Source organism: Heloderma suspectum, chromosome 1, assembly GCF_057233095.1.
Source record: "Heloderma suspectum isolate Gila_16-S chromosome 1, 16-S_ref, whole genome shotgun sequence".
NCBI classification, from domain to species: Eukaryota; Metazoa; Chordata; class Lepidosauria; order Squamata; family Helodermatidae; genus Heloderma; species Heloderma suspectum.
This window is the reverse complement of record NC_139458.1, coordinates 419,414,282-419,431,887: the sequence shown is the minus strand read 5'-3', so window position 1 is coordinate 419,431,887 and position 17,606 is coordinate 419,414,282. Positions and strand designations below refer to the sequence as shown.

Genomic DNA, 17,606 nt, shown 5'->3' with positions numbered 1-17,606 from the left:
GTCTCCCGAAGTGTGCTCAAGTTCATTGCATCGGTGATGCTCTAGCCATCTAATCCTCTGCCGTCCCCTTCTCCTTTTGCCTTCAATCTTTCCCAGCATCAGGGTCTTTTCCAGGGAGTTTTCTCTTCGCATTAGGTGGCCAAAATATTTGAGCTTCAGCTTCAGTATCTGTCCTTCCAAGGAGCACTCAGGGTTGATTTCCTTTAGGATGGACTGATTGGACCTCCTTGCAGTCCAGGGGACTCGTAAGAGTCTTCTCCAGCACCACAGTTCGAAAGCATCGATTCTTTGGCGCTCAGCCTTCCTTATAGTCCAGCTCTCACAGCCATACGTTGCTACTGGGAAAAACATAGCGTTGATTAGACGAATCTTTGTCAGCAAGGTGATGTCTCTGCTTCTTACTATGCTGTCTAGGTTTGCCATAGCTTTCCTCCCAAGGAGCAAGCATCTTTTAATTTCATGGCTACAGTCACCGTCTGTGGTGATCTTGGAGCCCAAGAAAGTAAAATCTGTCACTGCTTCCATTTCTTTCCCTTCTATATGCCAGGAAGTGATGGGGCCAGATGCCATGATCTTCGTTTTTTTAATGTTGAGTTTCAAACCAGCTTTTGCACTCTCCTCTTTCACCCTCAACAAGAGGCTCTTTAGATCCTCTTTGCTTTCTGCCATGAGGGTGGTATCATCTGCGTATCTGAGGCTGTTGATAATTTTCCTGGCAATCTGAATTCCAACCTGTGATTCATCCAACCCGGCGTTTCTCATGATGTACTCTGCGTATAAGTTAAATAATCAGGGCGACAGTATGCAGCCTTGTCGTACTCCTTTCCCAATTTTGAACCAATCTGTTGTTCCATGTCCGGTTCTAACTGTTGCTTCTTGACCCTTGTACAGGTTTCTCCTTAGTTTAAAAAAAAAACACCTACCTGAGCCCCACTGCATTGGATAATTTCTGGCCAGTCTCCATTATTCCATTCTTGAGCAACGTGCTGGCTTCTCAGCTCCAGGGATTTCTGGATGAGATGGATTATCTAGATCTATTTCAATCTGGCTTCAGGCCTGGTTATGGAACAGAGACTGCTTTGGTTGCCTTGGTGGATGATCTATACTGGGTGTTGAACAGGAGGAGTGTGTCCCTGTTAGTTCTGCTGAACCTTTCAGTGGCTTTTAATACCATCAATCATGGCATCCTTCTCAGGCCCATCTCTGAGATGGGACTGGGAGGCACTGTTACACAGTGGCTCTGGTCCCTCTTGGAGGGGTAATCTCAGGAGATGGTGCTGGGGGATTCCTGTTCAACGCTGTGCCTGTTGGCCTGTGGTTCCCCTCAGGGTCCCATCTTATCTCCCATGCTATTTAACATATACATGAAACCGCTGGGAGAGATTGTCCAGAGTTTGGGGTTTGGTGCCACCGCTTTGCTGGTGACACCCAACTCTATCTCTCCTTTCCATCTAAATCCAAGGAAGCTGTTCTGGTTCTAAATCAGATGTCAATAATGGACTGGATAAGGACAAACAGATTGAAGCTTAATCCAGACAAGGCAGAAGTCCTTTTGGTCAGTTGAAATGCAGATCAGGGAAGAGAGACTCAACCTGTGCTGAATGGGGTTACACTCTACCTGAAGACTCAGGCTCACAGTTTGGGTGTACTCTTGGACTCAGCCCTGAACTTGGATGCCCAGGTCTCAGCAGTGGCCAGGAGTGCATTTGCACAGCTGAGGTTAGTGTCCCAACTGCTCCTGTTCCTACAGACATCTGATCTGGCCACAGTCACACATGCCTTAGTTACATTCCATTTGGATTTCTGCAACGTGCTGTACATGGGGCTGCCTTCAAAAACTGTTCAGAAACTTCAGCTAGTCCAGAATGCTGTGGCCACACTGTTGACTGGGGCCGGTTACAGGGCGTATGCAACTCCCTTGTCACAGCAGCTTCACTGGCTACTGATCTGTTTCTGGGCAGAATTCAAAGTGCTGATTATGCTCTATAAAGCCCTATATGGCTTGGGACCAGGCTACCTGAAAGACCACCTTCTCCCATACAAGCCTGCCCAGATGTCCTGGAGAGGCTCTTCTTTCAAGGCCACCACCTTCAGAGGCATGTTTGGTGGCAAACTGAGAGAGGGCCTTTTTAGTGGCTGCTCCCAGACTGTGGAACTCCTACTCAAGGGAGGCTAGGTTCGCTCCTTCTCTGCGTTCCTTCAGTCAGCAGGCAAAGTTTGCTTTATTTAAGAAGGCCTTTAGCCTGTAAGTGGGTCAGTTGGATTGGGTGCTGTTTTTAATAATATTTTTTCTTAATTATGTTTTTTTGTATTTTAATGTATTGTTTTATTGTTTTAATCCATTTTAATTGTTTCTGTAAGCTACCTTGAGTGCCATTGTTTCATTGAAAAGTGGGGTACAAATAAAATGGATGGATGGATGGATGGATGGATGGATGGATGGATGGATCGTCCTTATATATAGCCAGTTTGAACTGAGATCAAATCCCCAGTTTAACCCAAATTAGTTGACCAGCCAGCCCTACAACCAGAGCTGGCCCAAGACATTTTGCTGCCTGAGAAAAAGGCTAAGATGCCCTCCCCACTCCATCCCATGTACCAAAACCAGCTGGACTAGTAACTGAATCTTACTTCAACGCTGGCATCAGGACTGCATCCGCCACTGCACTTGAGGGCAGCAGGGTAGCCAGGGGGTTGTACAGCAGGCTGCATGGAACACACAGCTCTGTTCTCTAGCCCTTCACCAGAGCTCCCTGCCTCCCCGGATCTGCTGCTGCCAGAAGTGTCTGCCTCACTCTGCCTAATGGTAGGGCTGGCCTTGCCTTTAACAAGAGCAGAATCTATCTACGGTGCCTTCTCAAGGGCAATTTGAAGGAAGTGCGCATGCGCGCATGAGCACATGCTCAATACTGTACCACACAACATCACAATGCCAGGCTGGAAGCTTCATTGCCAGCATCAGGTAAAAAGCAACATTTTACCCCAATATTATTTATTATTTCTTGGATGTCCACCCGACATTCTTGGCCAAGATCCTCAAAGCATCTACACTCTGCCTCAGAGGTGGAGCTCTTGGGTCCTCATACCTTTGCAGCAGTTATATATTTTTCTTGGTCTTGCTCTCATGATGATCCTATCCTAATTGTCACTTTTCTGCAATGAACACAAGCATTGGAGCTTCATTCGCTTCAGGCCCTTTTAGCTGCATCCTCTTCCCTCAATCAGCCTTCCGCACTCCATCAGTTTTGTGTCATCATCCAACTCTTGCTCTCTTTGGTTTCTTCTCTCCTTCAGACCACTAATGTAAAGTGAAAGCAGTGCTGGACCAAATGCCAGTCCACTTGAATTCTCTGCATGACATTTTCCTCACACACTGATTTGTATCAATTTATCGTAGCCTTTCAGCTATACTGATTCATTAAAAAAAAAACCACCATAGAACATCAGTGTTAATACCCAATTGCTAATGCTACAAGAAGTTGCTTTCTCATGCTAGTACAGAATCCAAATACATTGCCTGTTCTTGCCTCCTCTTTCTCAGTACTTACTGCTATTTTCTTGCAGAAAGGAATAATGTCTGTTCAGCGTGGCTTCCCTCTTGGATAGCTGGGCTCATTAGCTATCTTAACATCCTTATCTTTATGCAAGTCTCACTAAAAAGCTGAACTCCAGCTATTGCCTATCTCCTGCAAGCCACCTATCCATTCATTGTTAGATCTATGATGACATGGAATATTCACAAATATTCTAACTTCTCAGGACAGATATGTCAGCACAGAGGAATTCTGGCAAACAGTGCATTGGCTTGGAGAATCACCCAACAGTATTCAAGGTGGAAGGTCTGCTAGGGATGTACGAAAGTCACTTACCTTGAACGAAATTTGATTCACGGTGGGGGGGAGGCGCTCCATCCCTCCCCCCGAAATTCTGGCGGGGGGAGGCGCTCTGTCCCTCCCCCCCGAAATTCTGGCTGGGGGGGGAGGCGCTCCGTCCCTCCACCCCCGAATCCTGGCCAGCTGGCCCGCAAACGGCAGCGGCCATAGCCGCCGTTTGCGTCCCTGCAGTCAGCCGTGATAGGCTATGTAAACATTTACGTAGCCTATCACGGTATTTTTTTAAAATCTAGCCGTGATAGGCTACATAAATCTTTACGTAGCCTATCACGTTTTTTTTGGTTTTGTTTTTTTTTTACTGGAAAATGGCAGCAGTGGCAGCCGGTCGGAAGACCGGCCGCCGCAGCCACCGCCGCTGAACCGCCACCGAACCGCAGCTGCCGCCGCCAGGAGGATTCGCCCAAGGTAAGTCCCGTCCCGGGGGGAGGCAGGGGGGCAGAATGTTTTGCCACCAATTTCGGGGGGCCGAATGCGCTGGCATTCGGCCTCCCCGAGAATCGTGGTGAAATTCTCTGACATTCCTGGTCTGCTGTTTCTTCAGGGTGGCACTGTAGGCTAGATGCAGTATTTTGTAAAGGAGGTAAGATGTTGGAGGCTGGTTTCTGGAGACCCTGAATCAACACACACACATGCCTTGATATCTTACAATAACCAACCAGATCTTTGGCTTTCAAGTATTTTAGCCCAAACATCAGCCTTTATCAATGAGAAAGTATGTATTCAGCTCAAGAGTGTTTACTTACAAATAAGACCCACTGAGTTACGAAGATCAGTGACTCCCAAGAAAGCTTGCATGGGATCATGCTATCCTATTTTTAGTATTTTTTGCTAGGCAGTTTATTTTAAGTTGCTAATGAAGGAGATTCCAAAATGTTTCCAACGTTCCAGGTATGCAGTTAATTGGATTGTTTAGAATCTGAAATAATTGCATTTCTTTTTAAAGAGATATTTCAGAGACGAGGATCAGCCAGCTGCCCAGCATTGGACTTGAGAACATTAGCAAGCTGATAGCAAAATCTACCTACAATTTAAAAAAGCTACCTCCCCTGGACAAGTTTCGTGCCTTGATTGAGGCAAACCTCACCTATCCAAGCCACTGCTGTGCATTCGCTAACTGGACCAAACAAAAGTGAGTAGCTCCGTTTGTTTTTCATTTACAGTTTCAAGAAATCTTTCTTGATTTAAGTGGCTCCAGTGGCTTATGTGCAATTTCTCAGGCCTGACATCTCCATGTTGGATCACCTCTATGTTCCTCAACCGAGTGCGAAACACATCAGTTTATAAGCCTCCCAACGCACATTCTCTGGTCTGGAGATTACAGCGATCAAGTATAACCACATTTCCATATGTGAGGTAGACAGCAATAGACTACCCATGTTGAACCTCTTTCACCTGAAGGGCTAAATTCCATTTCAGAGATGTTCTTGAGGGTCACATTCCAGTGGTGGACAGGGCTGAATGCAAAAGTGGTGGAGAGAAAGGCAATCAAGAGAGGGCAAAAAATACCAAAAATGCCAGTGTATTGTAGCTGAAAGTTCTTGTTGCCAGTAACTAAGCCTTAGGAGAGGCATTTCAACCTTTTAGAATGGGGAAAACACAAAGCATCTCTACACCAGCCTAAAATCCCTCATTTAAAATGGGGCTTTCTGCTTCCATTTTAGATGTAGGATCACAGCGGACTCCCTTTACATCCACTTCCTTTTCCCCCCTCCTTCTCCGCCTTATCTGAGTCTTCCATATGTTTCATTAGTTCCTCTTATTGCAGCTTTTCCTTTTTCACATAGGGAACTCAAGCAGAACATAAGTGGGGTAATTCGATAGCTCATTATCTCCGATCCATTTAAAAATGGAATAAAGGTCATTTAGTGCAGGAGACACCCTGGAGGTTGATGATGTCATCTAAAGGCCCCTCAAATGTCCATGAGTGAGCAATCTCAATAGCAGGATAAAAGCTCCCTATGAAGAAGCCCACAGCAAAGCCAGGAAACCACCAAATGCTGGGCAGTCAGGGGGAAAGGGGGTGGGGATTCTGGGGCATGGCCATCTGGGGAAACCTGGAGGGCTGGATTAGAACCCCGGGCCAGCCAGATTTGGCCCCCGGGCCTGAGGTTTGCACCTCTGCATTAGACCTTGCATCTAGGGGGAAGCTATGATTCAAGGAAAGCTTCCCAGCATTCTGGCCTTCGTGTGTGTGTGTGTGTGTGTGTGTGTGCATGCACATGTGTGTGTTTGAGATGTGGCAGTAAAGATTGTCTACAGAAGTGGCAAAGAAAGCTGGGGGGATTAGCCTAAAACTCTACAAACTGGTCTCTGAGGGCCACCAGGGTGAAGCAACCCCGATTCCTTCTTGTGAAGGTGTTTTCATTTCAAACAGGTACAGCAAAACAGGCTGGAGAGTGCCCAATCATGTCCACACACGCTATAAAAAATCTGCTATCCTGCTGACTTTGACCTGAACGCCTTACAGCTCTTGGCCATATGAAAATTTTAGTATGTGGTTGTATTGAAAGCAATCTCTTTGGATATGCAAAAAACCATTCTGTCTAGGCTTTGGGAGCAGTGTAATAGAAAGTGCTCTCTCAGTCACCTTTGGTGTCCAGTGGCTACTAGCTACTGGACAGAACTCCTACCTGCTTGGGTGGGAGCTCATGGAAACAGCTGGCCTGTTTTGAATGCCACCAGCAAAAGAGAGAGACATCTGAGTTTTTGCAGCTGGACGAAAAAGAGCAGGCTTTAGGTGGATGAGGGGCATGCTGTTTGCTTTGGGGAACTGATGCTGCTTTAAAGACCATAGTGGTCTGTCTGAATGCCTGCCCGCTTCTCCCATGTGCAGCATATATGTAGCTGAACAGATATTGCCCCCCACAACCACCTTTAAGTCTCCAGTGCTCTTCTCACAAAAGAAAGACCTTCCCCCATTAAAAAAAAAAAACCTGCTTCTGGAACTTCCTATCACTTGGGTAGGTAGGGAGAGTAAAGCAGGCTTAGACGTTTGGGCAGCTTGAGGACAAGCTAGGAATGGGCACAGTGAGATGGATATCCGCTGTGTGCACTTATGTCCCTGATTTTCAGAAAGGTTCATTAGCATGACCCCTGTGGAGCTTCACTGGTGCTAATTGCAGGGTCTTCTCAGCCTCTTAAATCAGACTCCCTTACAACTGATTTGCCATCAGTGGGCCTTCAAGCATCAAGGGTCCTTCTCATACCCTTCGTCTTTTCAAGTATTCTTTGAAATTTGCACATTGATTGATTTAATCAACCCTTAAGCTCTGTCAGTTTGCTACGCTGATAATGCTTTTAACTGCTTTGCAGTTGAATGTTTTACAGCAAAGGTAGACTGGCTTCATTCTTGCACAGTCCACTCTTTTTTGTGTGAGAAACCCCTCATGGCTCACTACTGTGTATCTCTTAGCGGAGAAGGCCTAACCAATCTGTTTTAAGTGAGCTTGAGTACGTACTCTTGCCGCAGAAATCCTATAGAGCAGCCTTTGCAAAAATCCCAGCACAACCAGGAGGTAGATAGTCCACTTGAAATTGGCCCATGATCCCTTCACATACCGGGGGTCACAGATATATATGTGAATCATTTAGTTTCGTTTCTGGCCTTTTGTGGGGGGAGCTGTGGCAGTACATATAGATTGTTACAGAGGGATATGTGTCTGTAAATGGATAGGTATATATGAGATATTGGGGGGGGGGGTTAATCCAGGGTTGGACAATTTGTAGCCCTCCAAATCTTTTGGCCTGCAACTCCCATCAGCTCTAGCAATAGAACCAATAGTGAGGGATTATAAAAGTTTAGGCCAAGACATCTGGAGGACCACAAGTGGCCCACCCCTGTTTTAATCTGTTAGCAAGAGTTCCATTTAGAGATATCATGGGGTGGGGGGTCATCTGTTGTTTCAGATCTGTGTTTCTGGTCAACTCAGTAGTTCTATACACTGAGTCCCGGACTACACATTATGGGGAGACACTTACATAACATCAAACCATGTACCTCTTTGCTTTTCCTTCTCCCCATCCCTTTAATGCAATTTAAAAAAAATGTGACTTGATGTCAAGTCATGGTAACATTTCCCTATCCCCCACAAGTCATAGCCAATTATTCTAACTAGGATGGGGATCCACTAACTCCAAAACTGCAAACTGAATGCTGGCCTAGATAGGCCTTTTGTCTATGCTGGACCAAGTAGGCCTTTCCTCTGTTCTAGCATGGCCCTTCTTATGATCTTATTTTATTTATTTATTTATTATTAAATTTATTAATCGCCCATCTGGCTGGTCACCCAGCCACTCTGGGCGATGTACAACATACCATAAAACAATTTAAAACAATAAAATTCTACCATAATTTTTTTTTTTAAATACCCTAACCCACCCCAAATGCCTGCCTGAACAACCACATTTTTAATGCACGACGGAAGCTCATTAAAGAGGGGGCATGACGGAGTTCCCTAGGGAGGGAGTTCCACAGAGTGGGGGCCACCACAGAAAAGGCCCTCTCCCTCGTCCCCACCAGTCTAGCTGTCCTGGCTGATGGGATAGAGAGAAGGCCATCCGAGGCTGATCTTGTTAAGCGGCCTGTCTGGTGTTGCTGGAGGCGCTCCTTAAGATAGGCTGGGCCAGAACCATATAGGGTTTTAAAGGTCAAAACCAACACCTTGAATTTGGCCCGGAAAACAACTGGTAACCAGTGCAACTCCTTCAGCACTGGAGTGATGTGATCTCGCCGGCGGCTGCCTTTAATCAGGCGAGCCGCCGCGTTCTGTACCAGCTGCAGCTTCAGAACCATCTTCAAGGGTAACCCCACGTAGAGCGCATTACAGTAGTCTAAACGAGAGGAGACCAGGGCATGTACTACCGATGGGAGCAGATGGTCGGGAAGGAAGGGGCGCAGCCACCGTATCAGATGGAGTTGATACAGCGCTGTCCGGCTCACAGCTGACACCTGAGCCTCCATGGACAGCTGGGAGTCCAAAATGACCCCCAGGCTGCGGACCTGGTCTTTCAAGGGTAGCCGTACCCCATTCAACACCAGGTCAACATCCCCCAACCTCCTCTTGTCTCCCACCAAAAGTACCTCGGTCTTGTCAGCTTATTCCTCCCCATCCATTATCAAGTTACATGGTTTTTCTAACTACACATTACTGCAGAGGTTCAGGACAGCAGGGACCACAAGTTTGCCTGTAATGTACTGCTTAGGCCTGAGTGGCTGTTCTTATAAACCAGCCCCTGATGGCTATTTATTATTATTTATATCAAACCCCAACCTCCAAGGTTGGTCAAAGACTGTAAGTACACAAAATTAAGAGGTGTGTTGTTGTTTCTAATATAAGCTAGAAAGACCCAAGGCAGTTATTCTGTATTTATTTAGAGTCCAGGACAATCTAGGACACCTCATGATGGATAAAATTCTCTTTGGATTCTTTGTGGAGATAAATGAGGCAAATATATAAGAGCGAGCAGGAGGAGAAAGAAGAGGTTACATGAAAACTGTTTAAGCTGCTGCCCTCTGTGGACTCTACCTTTGCCCATGCAAAAGATCTCCAACTCAAGTAACATTTTCCTCCTTGGCTTCAGAAAAAGAAATGCCTTCTCTATGACTTCTTGCCAACAAACCCGCCCACACAAAAGACAGTTGGTGCTGAGAAGGTATTTCTTTTTCTGGAGCCAAGGAGGAAAATGTTACTTGACTTGGAGACCTTTTGCATGGGCAGCTGGTGCCGGGCGGTTGTAGTTTTCCACTTGGCATCAAAATGCAACCTCTCTATTCCAGCCTCTGGTGCAGTCATCCAGAGAGTTACTTTATTCACTTGCTCCTAAGCTCTGATGAAATGAAATAAAGTAAGAAAGGTAATGATTCTTTCATTGCTTTGAGTTCGACTGCAGAGACTCCACTCAGCTTTTCGGTTCAGAACAGTGTTTGTTTTCCTGCAGAAAGAAGAGGTTGGGCTTGTTGTGGGTCTTTTAAAAAATATAGTCAGCATGCCTACAATTTTCCTTTAGCAGCCAGTTTGAAGTAACCCACAGTTTAAAAAAAAAACATTTAAAAACCCTTAATGTTATAACATTATATGTAAGAGTAAAAAAAAAAACCTATCAAACAACAGTGAATGGCATAGAGTGAACAGAGATATAGTCATTTCTAGGTTGCCTACCTCTGCACTAGAGAGTCAGCAAACATGTGCTTATTTATGCAGTGCTGAATGAGGCACCCCCTGCTTCCACCGCCACCTCCCAGCAGCTCCTGGTAGGAACCTCAGTTGCCCTGCAGTGGTGACCAACAGTTCCCGCTAGTGCCCCATTTCACCAGCCGTCATGACTGCTATTGACCTCCTCTGGTGAAGGTCAGTCTCAAGGAAGTGTTCAGCGAGTTGTAGGGCCTGTTCTCAGTTCACACGGGGCAACAGTGAGGGCCTCTGCAGCTTGACCTGGCCTGTGGAAGACCTGAGCATGTTCCTCTGGTCTTAGCTTTCATAGCATCATGGGTCATATCACAGAGATGGGATGAGAAGACTTCATACTCAAGGGGAAGAGCCTAAAGCTGCTATCCTATTCAAGACATGCCTCAAAATAAGCCCTGTGGAACTTGACTGGGCTTCCCTCTGAGCAAGCATGCATAAAATCAGGCTGTAAATGTCTACCTCTGGGGTTTTCGGAATTGACAGATATGTAAAAGTCTGAAAATCCAAAAGACAGAGACTAACATAAGAGCCTATTCGTAAAAAGCATTCTATAATACTGGAGCAACATCAGTGGGCCTTTGTTTCGGAAGACTTCCAGATCTTTGGGAGCCTCTGTCAGTGGCTTTTTCTCTGTGTATTTAATTCAAAGCACAGCCCATCTAGTAAACCTGGTTATACGTGTTCTCAATGTGGCCTAGAACACAATAACCCAGTTTGCATGATCACCACAGCTTAAACAAGCCACAGTGGCTTGTTTAAGTTGTGGCACATGCCAGCACCATTTGCCTAATTATCCACGTGGGCATGGCTTGTTGTGCCATCCAAACCTGGGCAGCATGGCTTGTCTGAGGGGGAAACAACCCTCAAATAACAACAGGCCATGGGTTATTTAAGGGTTGTTTTCCCCTCAGACAAGCCATGCCGCCCAAGTTTGGATGACACAACAAGCTGCGCCCGGGCATGTAATTAGGCAAATGGTACCTGGCACACACCATGGCTTAAACAAGTCACCATGGCTTGTTTAAGCCACTGGAATCATGCAACTTAGGCCAATGTAAAGAAGACAATGGCTAAGTTCATACAACACAACAATCCACACTTGGGGTTGAATAGTTGTTGAACCATGGGTTCTTGTTGAATCATGGGTTGTTGTGTTGTGGACTCCATTTGCATCTGTGGTTTTTCACATGATAGGATAGCCTATCATGTGAAAAACCACAGATGAAAATGGTTTAGCAGATGCCATTTGTGGCCATAAAGCCCTTAGTTTAAGCTAAATACAGCCCCTTACAGCTGCATTTAGCTTAATCTAAGAGCTTTATGGCCGCAAATGGTGTAGTGGAAGCCATTTGCGACTAGAGTCAGCCTCAGCCGGTGATACGGCATGCCAATGGCAGCCGTATTGCTGGCACTCCGGAGCCACTGGCAGGGTGGATCCGGCCGGGGAGGATTCCACAGGGAGGCGAAGGTAAGGGATCCTTTCCACCTTGGACTCCAGAGGCTGGACTCTATTGAATCCAGCTTCATTGGGGTCCGTGGGAGATTTATCTGACATCCCTAGCTTGTTCATGGTTAACAAACCATGGTTTGTTAGCATGGTTGGGTTCATACAACACAACCACCCACAGTTCTGTGACAATCCACATTCAACCCATACTCAGCCTTGAGTGTGAGTTGTAGTATTGTGTAAACGCAGTCCATCTAAAAAAGACTACATTTAAATCAATTTCCAGCAACAATGCAGTACTTAAACAGCCAAGTAGAATCAGAAATAATAAAGATGACAGTTAACTGAAGACCTCTCTAAACAGAAAGGCCATTGGCCATGCTGTCTGGGGATGATGGGAGTTACAGTCCAACACATCTGGAGGGCACCAGGTTGGGGAAGACTGGTTTAAAGTGTAATCCACAGATGATGTGAAAAGCTCCTTTATCTGTCCTGGTAATCAGTGGCCTTTTGTCCTCCTGCCTATGAGACACAGTCTGCATGTTAAATTTATGAAGCTGCCAGAGTCCATTAGGAAGTCCAGCCAGCCTTTTTGTCCTCTCTGATGTAAAGATCTGTTTGTATCTTAAGAAATCATGTCACTGCAACTTTCTTCCTGCATTTGTTACTATTTTCTGGTCCTTTGAAGGGCTGTCGCTCGTGGAAGCACATTCTGTAAATATTGGAGCAGCATTAGCAAGCCTTCATCTTGGGAGAATTCCAGATCAGCATTTGGGATTCTCCGATGATGGTTTTTCCTGTGTTTATATAATTCAAATCATAGCCCATCTAGTAACCCTGACTACAAACACTCTCAAGGCAGCCTGTAACACAGTGTAAAAAAGACAATGTAAACAAAGAAGACCAAATTTAAATCAATTTCCAACAACAATGCAGCAGTTAAAGAGCCAAATAGAGTCAGAAACAATAAAGATGACAATTAGCAGAAACCTTGAATTGCACCTGTATGCTTAGAGATACAACCCTATTTAATTTATCCTTGAAAGAATCACAAGGGGTTGTATCATCCATTCATAATGTAGAAATGCAGTCATTTCCTTTTCATTGTGTAACTAACTTTTTTTCCTTGCCATGTTTCCCAGGTTCTGACTATATTATTTTTTCACCCATTCCAGCGCTATATTGCACCCCATATGCAATAAATCCTCAGTTAGACAAGAGCTTGATGAAATAGAATTTGGCCTGGATGAAAATGATTATTATCATACCCTGTGTAAAGAAGAGGTTCAAGTTACTTGCTTCCCTGAGCCTGACGCCTTCAACCCATGCGAAGACATCATGGGCTACAATATTCTCCGAGTTCTCATATGGTTCATCAACATTCTAGCGATCATGGGAAACCTTGTCGTGTTCATCATTTTAGTCAGCAGCCAATATAAGCTCACTGTTCCTCGATTCCTAATGTGCAATCTTGCATTTGCAGACCTGTGCACAGGCATCTATTTATTGCTGATCGCAGTCAAAGACATACAGACCAAAAGTCAGTATTACAACTATGCCATCGACTGGCAAACTGGTGCTGGTTGCAACACAGCTGGCTTTTTCACCGTCTTTGCCAGTGAACTTTCTATATACACTCTGACCGTCATCACTTTGGAGCGATGGCACACCATCACCTATGCCATGGAATTAGACCGCAAAGTCCGCTTCCGACACGCGATGGTCGTTATGCTTGTGGGATGGGTCTTTGCCTTCACTGTGGCCCTTCTTCCCATTTTTGAAGTCAGCAGCTACATGAAAGTTAGCATCTGCCTACCCATGGATATAGAAACGCCCCTTGCCCAAGCATACATCATGTTTCTGTTGGTACTGAACATCTTGGCCTTTGTCATCATTTGCACCTGCTACATCAGCATCTACTTCACCGTGAGGAATCCCAACGTCTTCTCATCCAACAGCGACACTAAAATTGCCAAACGCATGGCCATCTTGATCTTCACAGACTTCCTCTGCATGGCCCCGATCTCCTTTTTCGCCATATCGGCATCACTCAAGGTCCCTCTCATTACCGTGTCCAACTCAAAGATCCTCCTTGTTTTGTTCTACCCCATCAACTCATGTGCCAATCCATTCCTATATGCCATCTTCACCAAGACCTTCCGCAGGGATTTTTTTATTTTGCTGAGCAAGTTTGGCTGCTGCGAAATGCATGCCCAGATTTACAGAACAGAAACCTCCTCCTCTGTTCATACATCCCATATGAAAAATGGGCATTATACACCAGCCCCTAAAACCAGTGATGGAACAATTTATTCATTAGTTCCTCTGAATCATGTGAACTAAAGCAGAATGTCCCTAGATTTATGTCAAGGGCTATCAAAGGGTGAGCCATGCTTCCCCCAGGGGAGCATGGACAATTACAAAAGAATACATAAGCTTCTTCAGGATCTCATCCAGCCACTACATGCCCAGATGTACCAAGCAAACACAGAGTTAGGTGTTCTTCAGTCAGTTGGATTAGGTATGCCTGCCTTTTGTTGTATTGTAGCTGGAGTGTCTTGATTTGGCCAAAGGCTAAAACATGTTGGGTTGGATCCGGACCTAGTCATACTTAGAGCAGGCCCACTGAAACCAATGGGAGCTAAGTTAGTGATGATGAAATTAAGTCCCATTGATTTCAGTGGGTCTACTCAAAGTATGACTCAGTTTGGATCCAGCACATTCCATGTGTATCCAGTACATACACAGTGCAAATGCAATACACCCCCAAACTGTATTGATAGGGAATCAGCACTGCAAACTTTTCCTTACCTGGTGTTCATCCCCACAAACTACAGGCTAGGGATGGTGGAGAAATTTGTCCAGTTCATTTTTTCATGCAAACGTACTTAATTTTGCACCTTCAAACCAATATGTTAACTGAAATGCAGAGTTATCCTTTGAAATTTGCACTTCTCCGAATTTTGCAGTGGGGTTCTCCAATCAAAACATGTGTGCAACACTGTGTATATTAGGGAAACATGCACACAAATATGCATATATTGGTGAAAAAAATTAAAAATTAATTATATTAGAAAATTGCTTGGAAAAATGTGTATACTAGGCAAAACTGCATACAGAAATGCATGTATTAAAGGAGAAAGAGGCAAAAAAATGTGTACAAATTTTCATGGAAACTTTTTTTAAAAAATCTTGACGTTCAGGATAAACTGGGAAAAATCTCAAAGTTGGGGACAATCCAAACTTAAGATCGCAAAAATGAGAAGCTGAGAGAAACCAAAATGGACAGATTTGTCCATTCCTACTGCAGGCTTCTTTAGTGAACATTTCTGAAACTATCTTATACCAAGTCAGACCACAGGTCTGCCCCTAGTACCATCTTGCCTAGTACTGGCTATTTCAACTGGCAGCAGCTCTCCAAAAATCTCAGACAACTGTCTTTACCAGTAGTCCTGCTACCTGAGATCTCTTCAGTGTGTTGTTGTTGTTGTTGTTGTTTTAATGGGAGATGACTGGGATTGGACTGTCTGTATGCAAACTGTGTGCTCTATGACTTAATTAAGGCCAGAGCTGTGCACAAGCAGCCTCTCGGAATTCTCCAGCATATTTGTGGGCAGAGAAGTTGGGGGGACAATTTCACCAAATTTCTCCTAGGGGAGGAGGAATTCTCCAACAGTTTCTCACAGATAGGACTCACTATTGGCAGGGGTTGTAGCACAGCTTCTGACTTTTTTCCTAAGGGTTTTTGGTTTACCGCACTGCTCCTGTAGGTGACAACAACATCAACGCTGTTGAGGCTTCCACTTTTTTGAGGCAGAATGTTGAATTTCTTTTGGTGGTATTTTTGAGCTCACCTAATCACTGCGAGGTGGCTGAGAGTGCTGTGTGTGTTTTCTCTCTCTATTACGCATCTTTCCATTGCTCTGCAGCCTCCCAGGCCACCTGCACTTCCTGAACTAAAAAAGCCCCATGGGAGGAATTGCCTCATGATGCCTTCCTCATGATGGCTTTAACTGAAGTGCGGGAAGCCGAGGAGGCTGCAGGCTGCCACAGAGAGGACTGTACAGTGACAGACAAGACACTCAGGCACGCTCCTCAGCCACTTCTCAAGTAAGGTAAGCACAAGAACCCCAAACCCAACCCATGAGAAGTTATCCGAAATTTCTCCTCCTTGGAATTTATTTTCAAAAGCAATTTCTTTTCTATCAAATTGAATGAGAATGGTTGAAAAAAACGTGGGAGAAATTTACAGCACAGCACTAATTTAGACCTCTCTGCATAGTTGGTTTGGCAATAAATGTGAGACATGGGGGAGGGGAATCCAGAGGCAAGGCACCAATTCCTTATTCCCTTCACAGTTGAGATCACAGATCCCTGCTTACCCGTTTTTTTCATTTGCTGGTCCCCATCCACCAAAGCAAAGGTAAAAGCGCTTGCTCCCATGTAAGCTGTCCATACTGTGTAATGCAGGGATGAAGAACCTCTGCCCAAGGGCCAAATGCAGACATCCACATCTCTCCATCCAATCTCTGGACTCTCCCTGGGCCACACAGCCTCATCAGCCTGTTCCAAGTTCTTCATATGGTTTCCTCTGTCCCCCAGCTATAGAGTGAATAGAAGAAGTTGGGGAAGCAGAATGCCTGGGAGCAAGTGTCTTTTTTTCATTGCATACTGAACCAAGGTAAGAGTCACATCGGTAACCCTGCCCACTTTTGTCTCTGCCCCCACCCACATCTGGACTACAGACCCCCTATGGTTTTTGACTGCAGTGATGGGACCTCAACAGAGAAAGGGCTTCCCATCCCTGGTGTAATGTCTTGGATGTGTTTGGGGAGGCTGAGGGTTACACTTCACTAGATGTGACACAAAAGATCCGTGGTCAGGATCTCCTCCATTTTTTAAAGTTAAAAGCAACCCGTGGGGGAATTGGACTGGTGCTATGGTGTTCAGGGAGAGGGTGGACTATTTCTCCCTATGCCATTTTCCTGATTTAAATGCCCCCAAGCTGTTGTTTGCCCATCAGAAAAACAAACAGGTAATATATGGGTACCTATATCTTTTCCCTTACAGGACAAAAAGCAGCATTGGTTATGGAGAGGATTTAGATTAGGAAAATGGTGCAAGGAAAAAGCATGAACTTCTGCCCAGCACTAAGAGCCTGATAGAGGTCTCACGACTGCTTTTAACTTTTTTAAAAATATGGGAAATCCTGCTCACAAATCTCCCATGCCTAATCTATTTGCATCCTGACTTGTTCTCTTCACTTGGGAGGTTCACTGAGGCGAAGTTTGCAAACTGTTGAGTTAACCTGATGGTGGGGCAAAGATTTGTATTTGGCTGTGAATTCATGAACCAGTTTTACTGAGTGTGTATTTTTAATTCTCTGCTGTGGATTTCTATTCTCATAAATGGCCAGCATAGATGCCATATCAAAGGAAATCTTGGTTTGTGGAGTGCCTAATCTCAAGATTTTGTTTCTCTTTTCTGAAATGGGGTGGGGGGGAGGAGAGAGAGAGAGAGAGATTGGGATCTCAAAGTTTTGCTAAGCCTCAAGTTTCTAATGTTATGGAAGGCTACAAGAAGATTATAAATGTGTGAAGTAAGGAAGTCTTGCCCCCACACCACTGAGCATAAAAAGGGGGATTTATCAAGGTCAGTGTAAAGCACAGGTGGGCCACTTGTAGCCCTCCTGATGTTTTGGCCTACCTCACCATTCGCTATGCTGGCTAGGGCAGATGGGAGTTGTAGGTCAAAACATCTGGAGGTCCACAAGTGGCCCAGCCCTGGTGTACAGTGTTACACATGCCAGCAAGAAGAACCAAAGAGCCAAGTATAAGTTGGCGTCTAACCAGGTTTGGCCCAAGACAATATGCTGCCCGAGGCCAAGGAAAAAATGGCAGTCCCCTATTGCACATACAGATGCTGACCAAACTGGCAGCTGGATCTTGGGCTGGCTAGACACCCATCAGCACCTCCTGCCTGAAATGGCTGCCTCACTCTGCCTAATGGTGAGTCTAGTCCTGGGACTAACTGGGTAAGTAAAAGCACTTCCAACAAAGATGTAGGGGTTGTAGGAGGTAA

General features: G+C 45.3%; 1 protein-coding gene across 2 annotated transcripts in view; it reads left to right on the top strand.

Moving 5' to 3' along the window:
- Positions 1 to 16,961, top strand: part of FSHR (follicle stimulating hormone receptor) — a 157,421-nt gene extending 140,460 nt beyond the window's left edge. The window contains exons 9-10 of one of the 2 annotated variants that reach the window (XM_084829212.1): positions 4,837 to 5,022; positions 12,701 to 16,961. In XM_084829212.1, coding sequence (XP_084685338.1) covers positions 4,837 to 5,022; positions 12,701 to 13,868 — 1,354 coding nt within the window. In that variant the 3' untranslated portion in view covers positions 13,869 to 16,961. The remainder of the gene's footprint in view (positions 1 to 4,836; positions 5,023 to 12,700) is intronic. The other variant, XM_084829213.1, reaches the window with a different exon arrangement.
- The last annotated feature ends 645 nt before the right edge of the window (positions 16,962 to 17,606 follow it).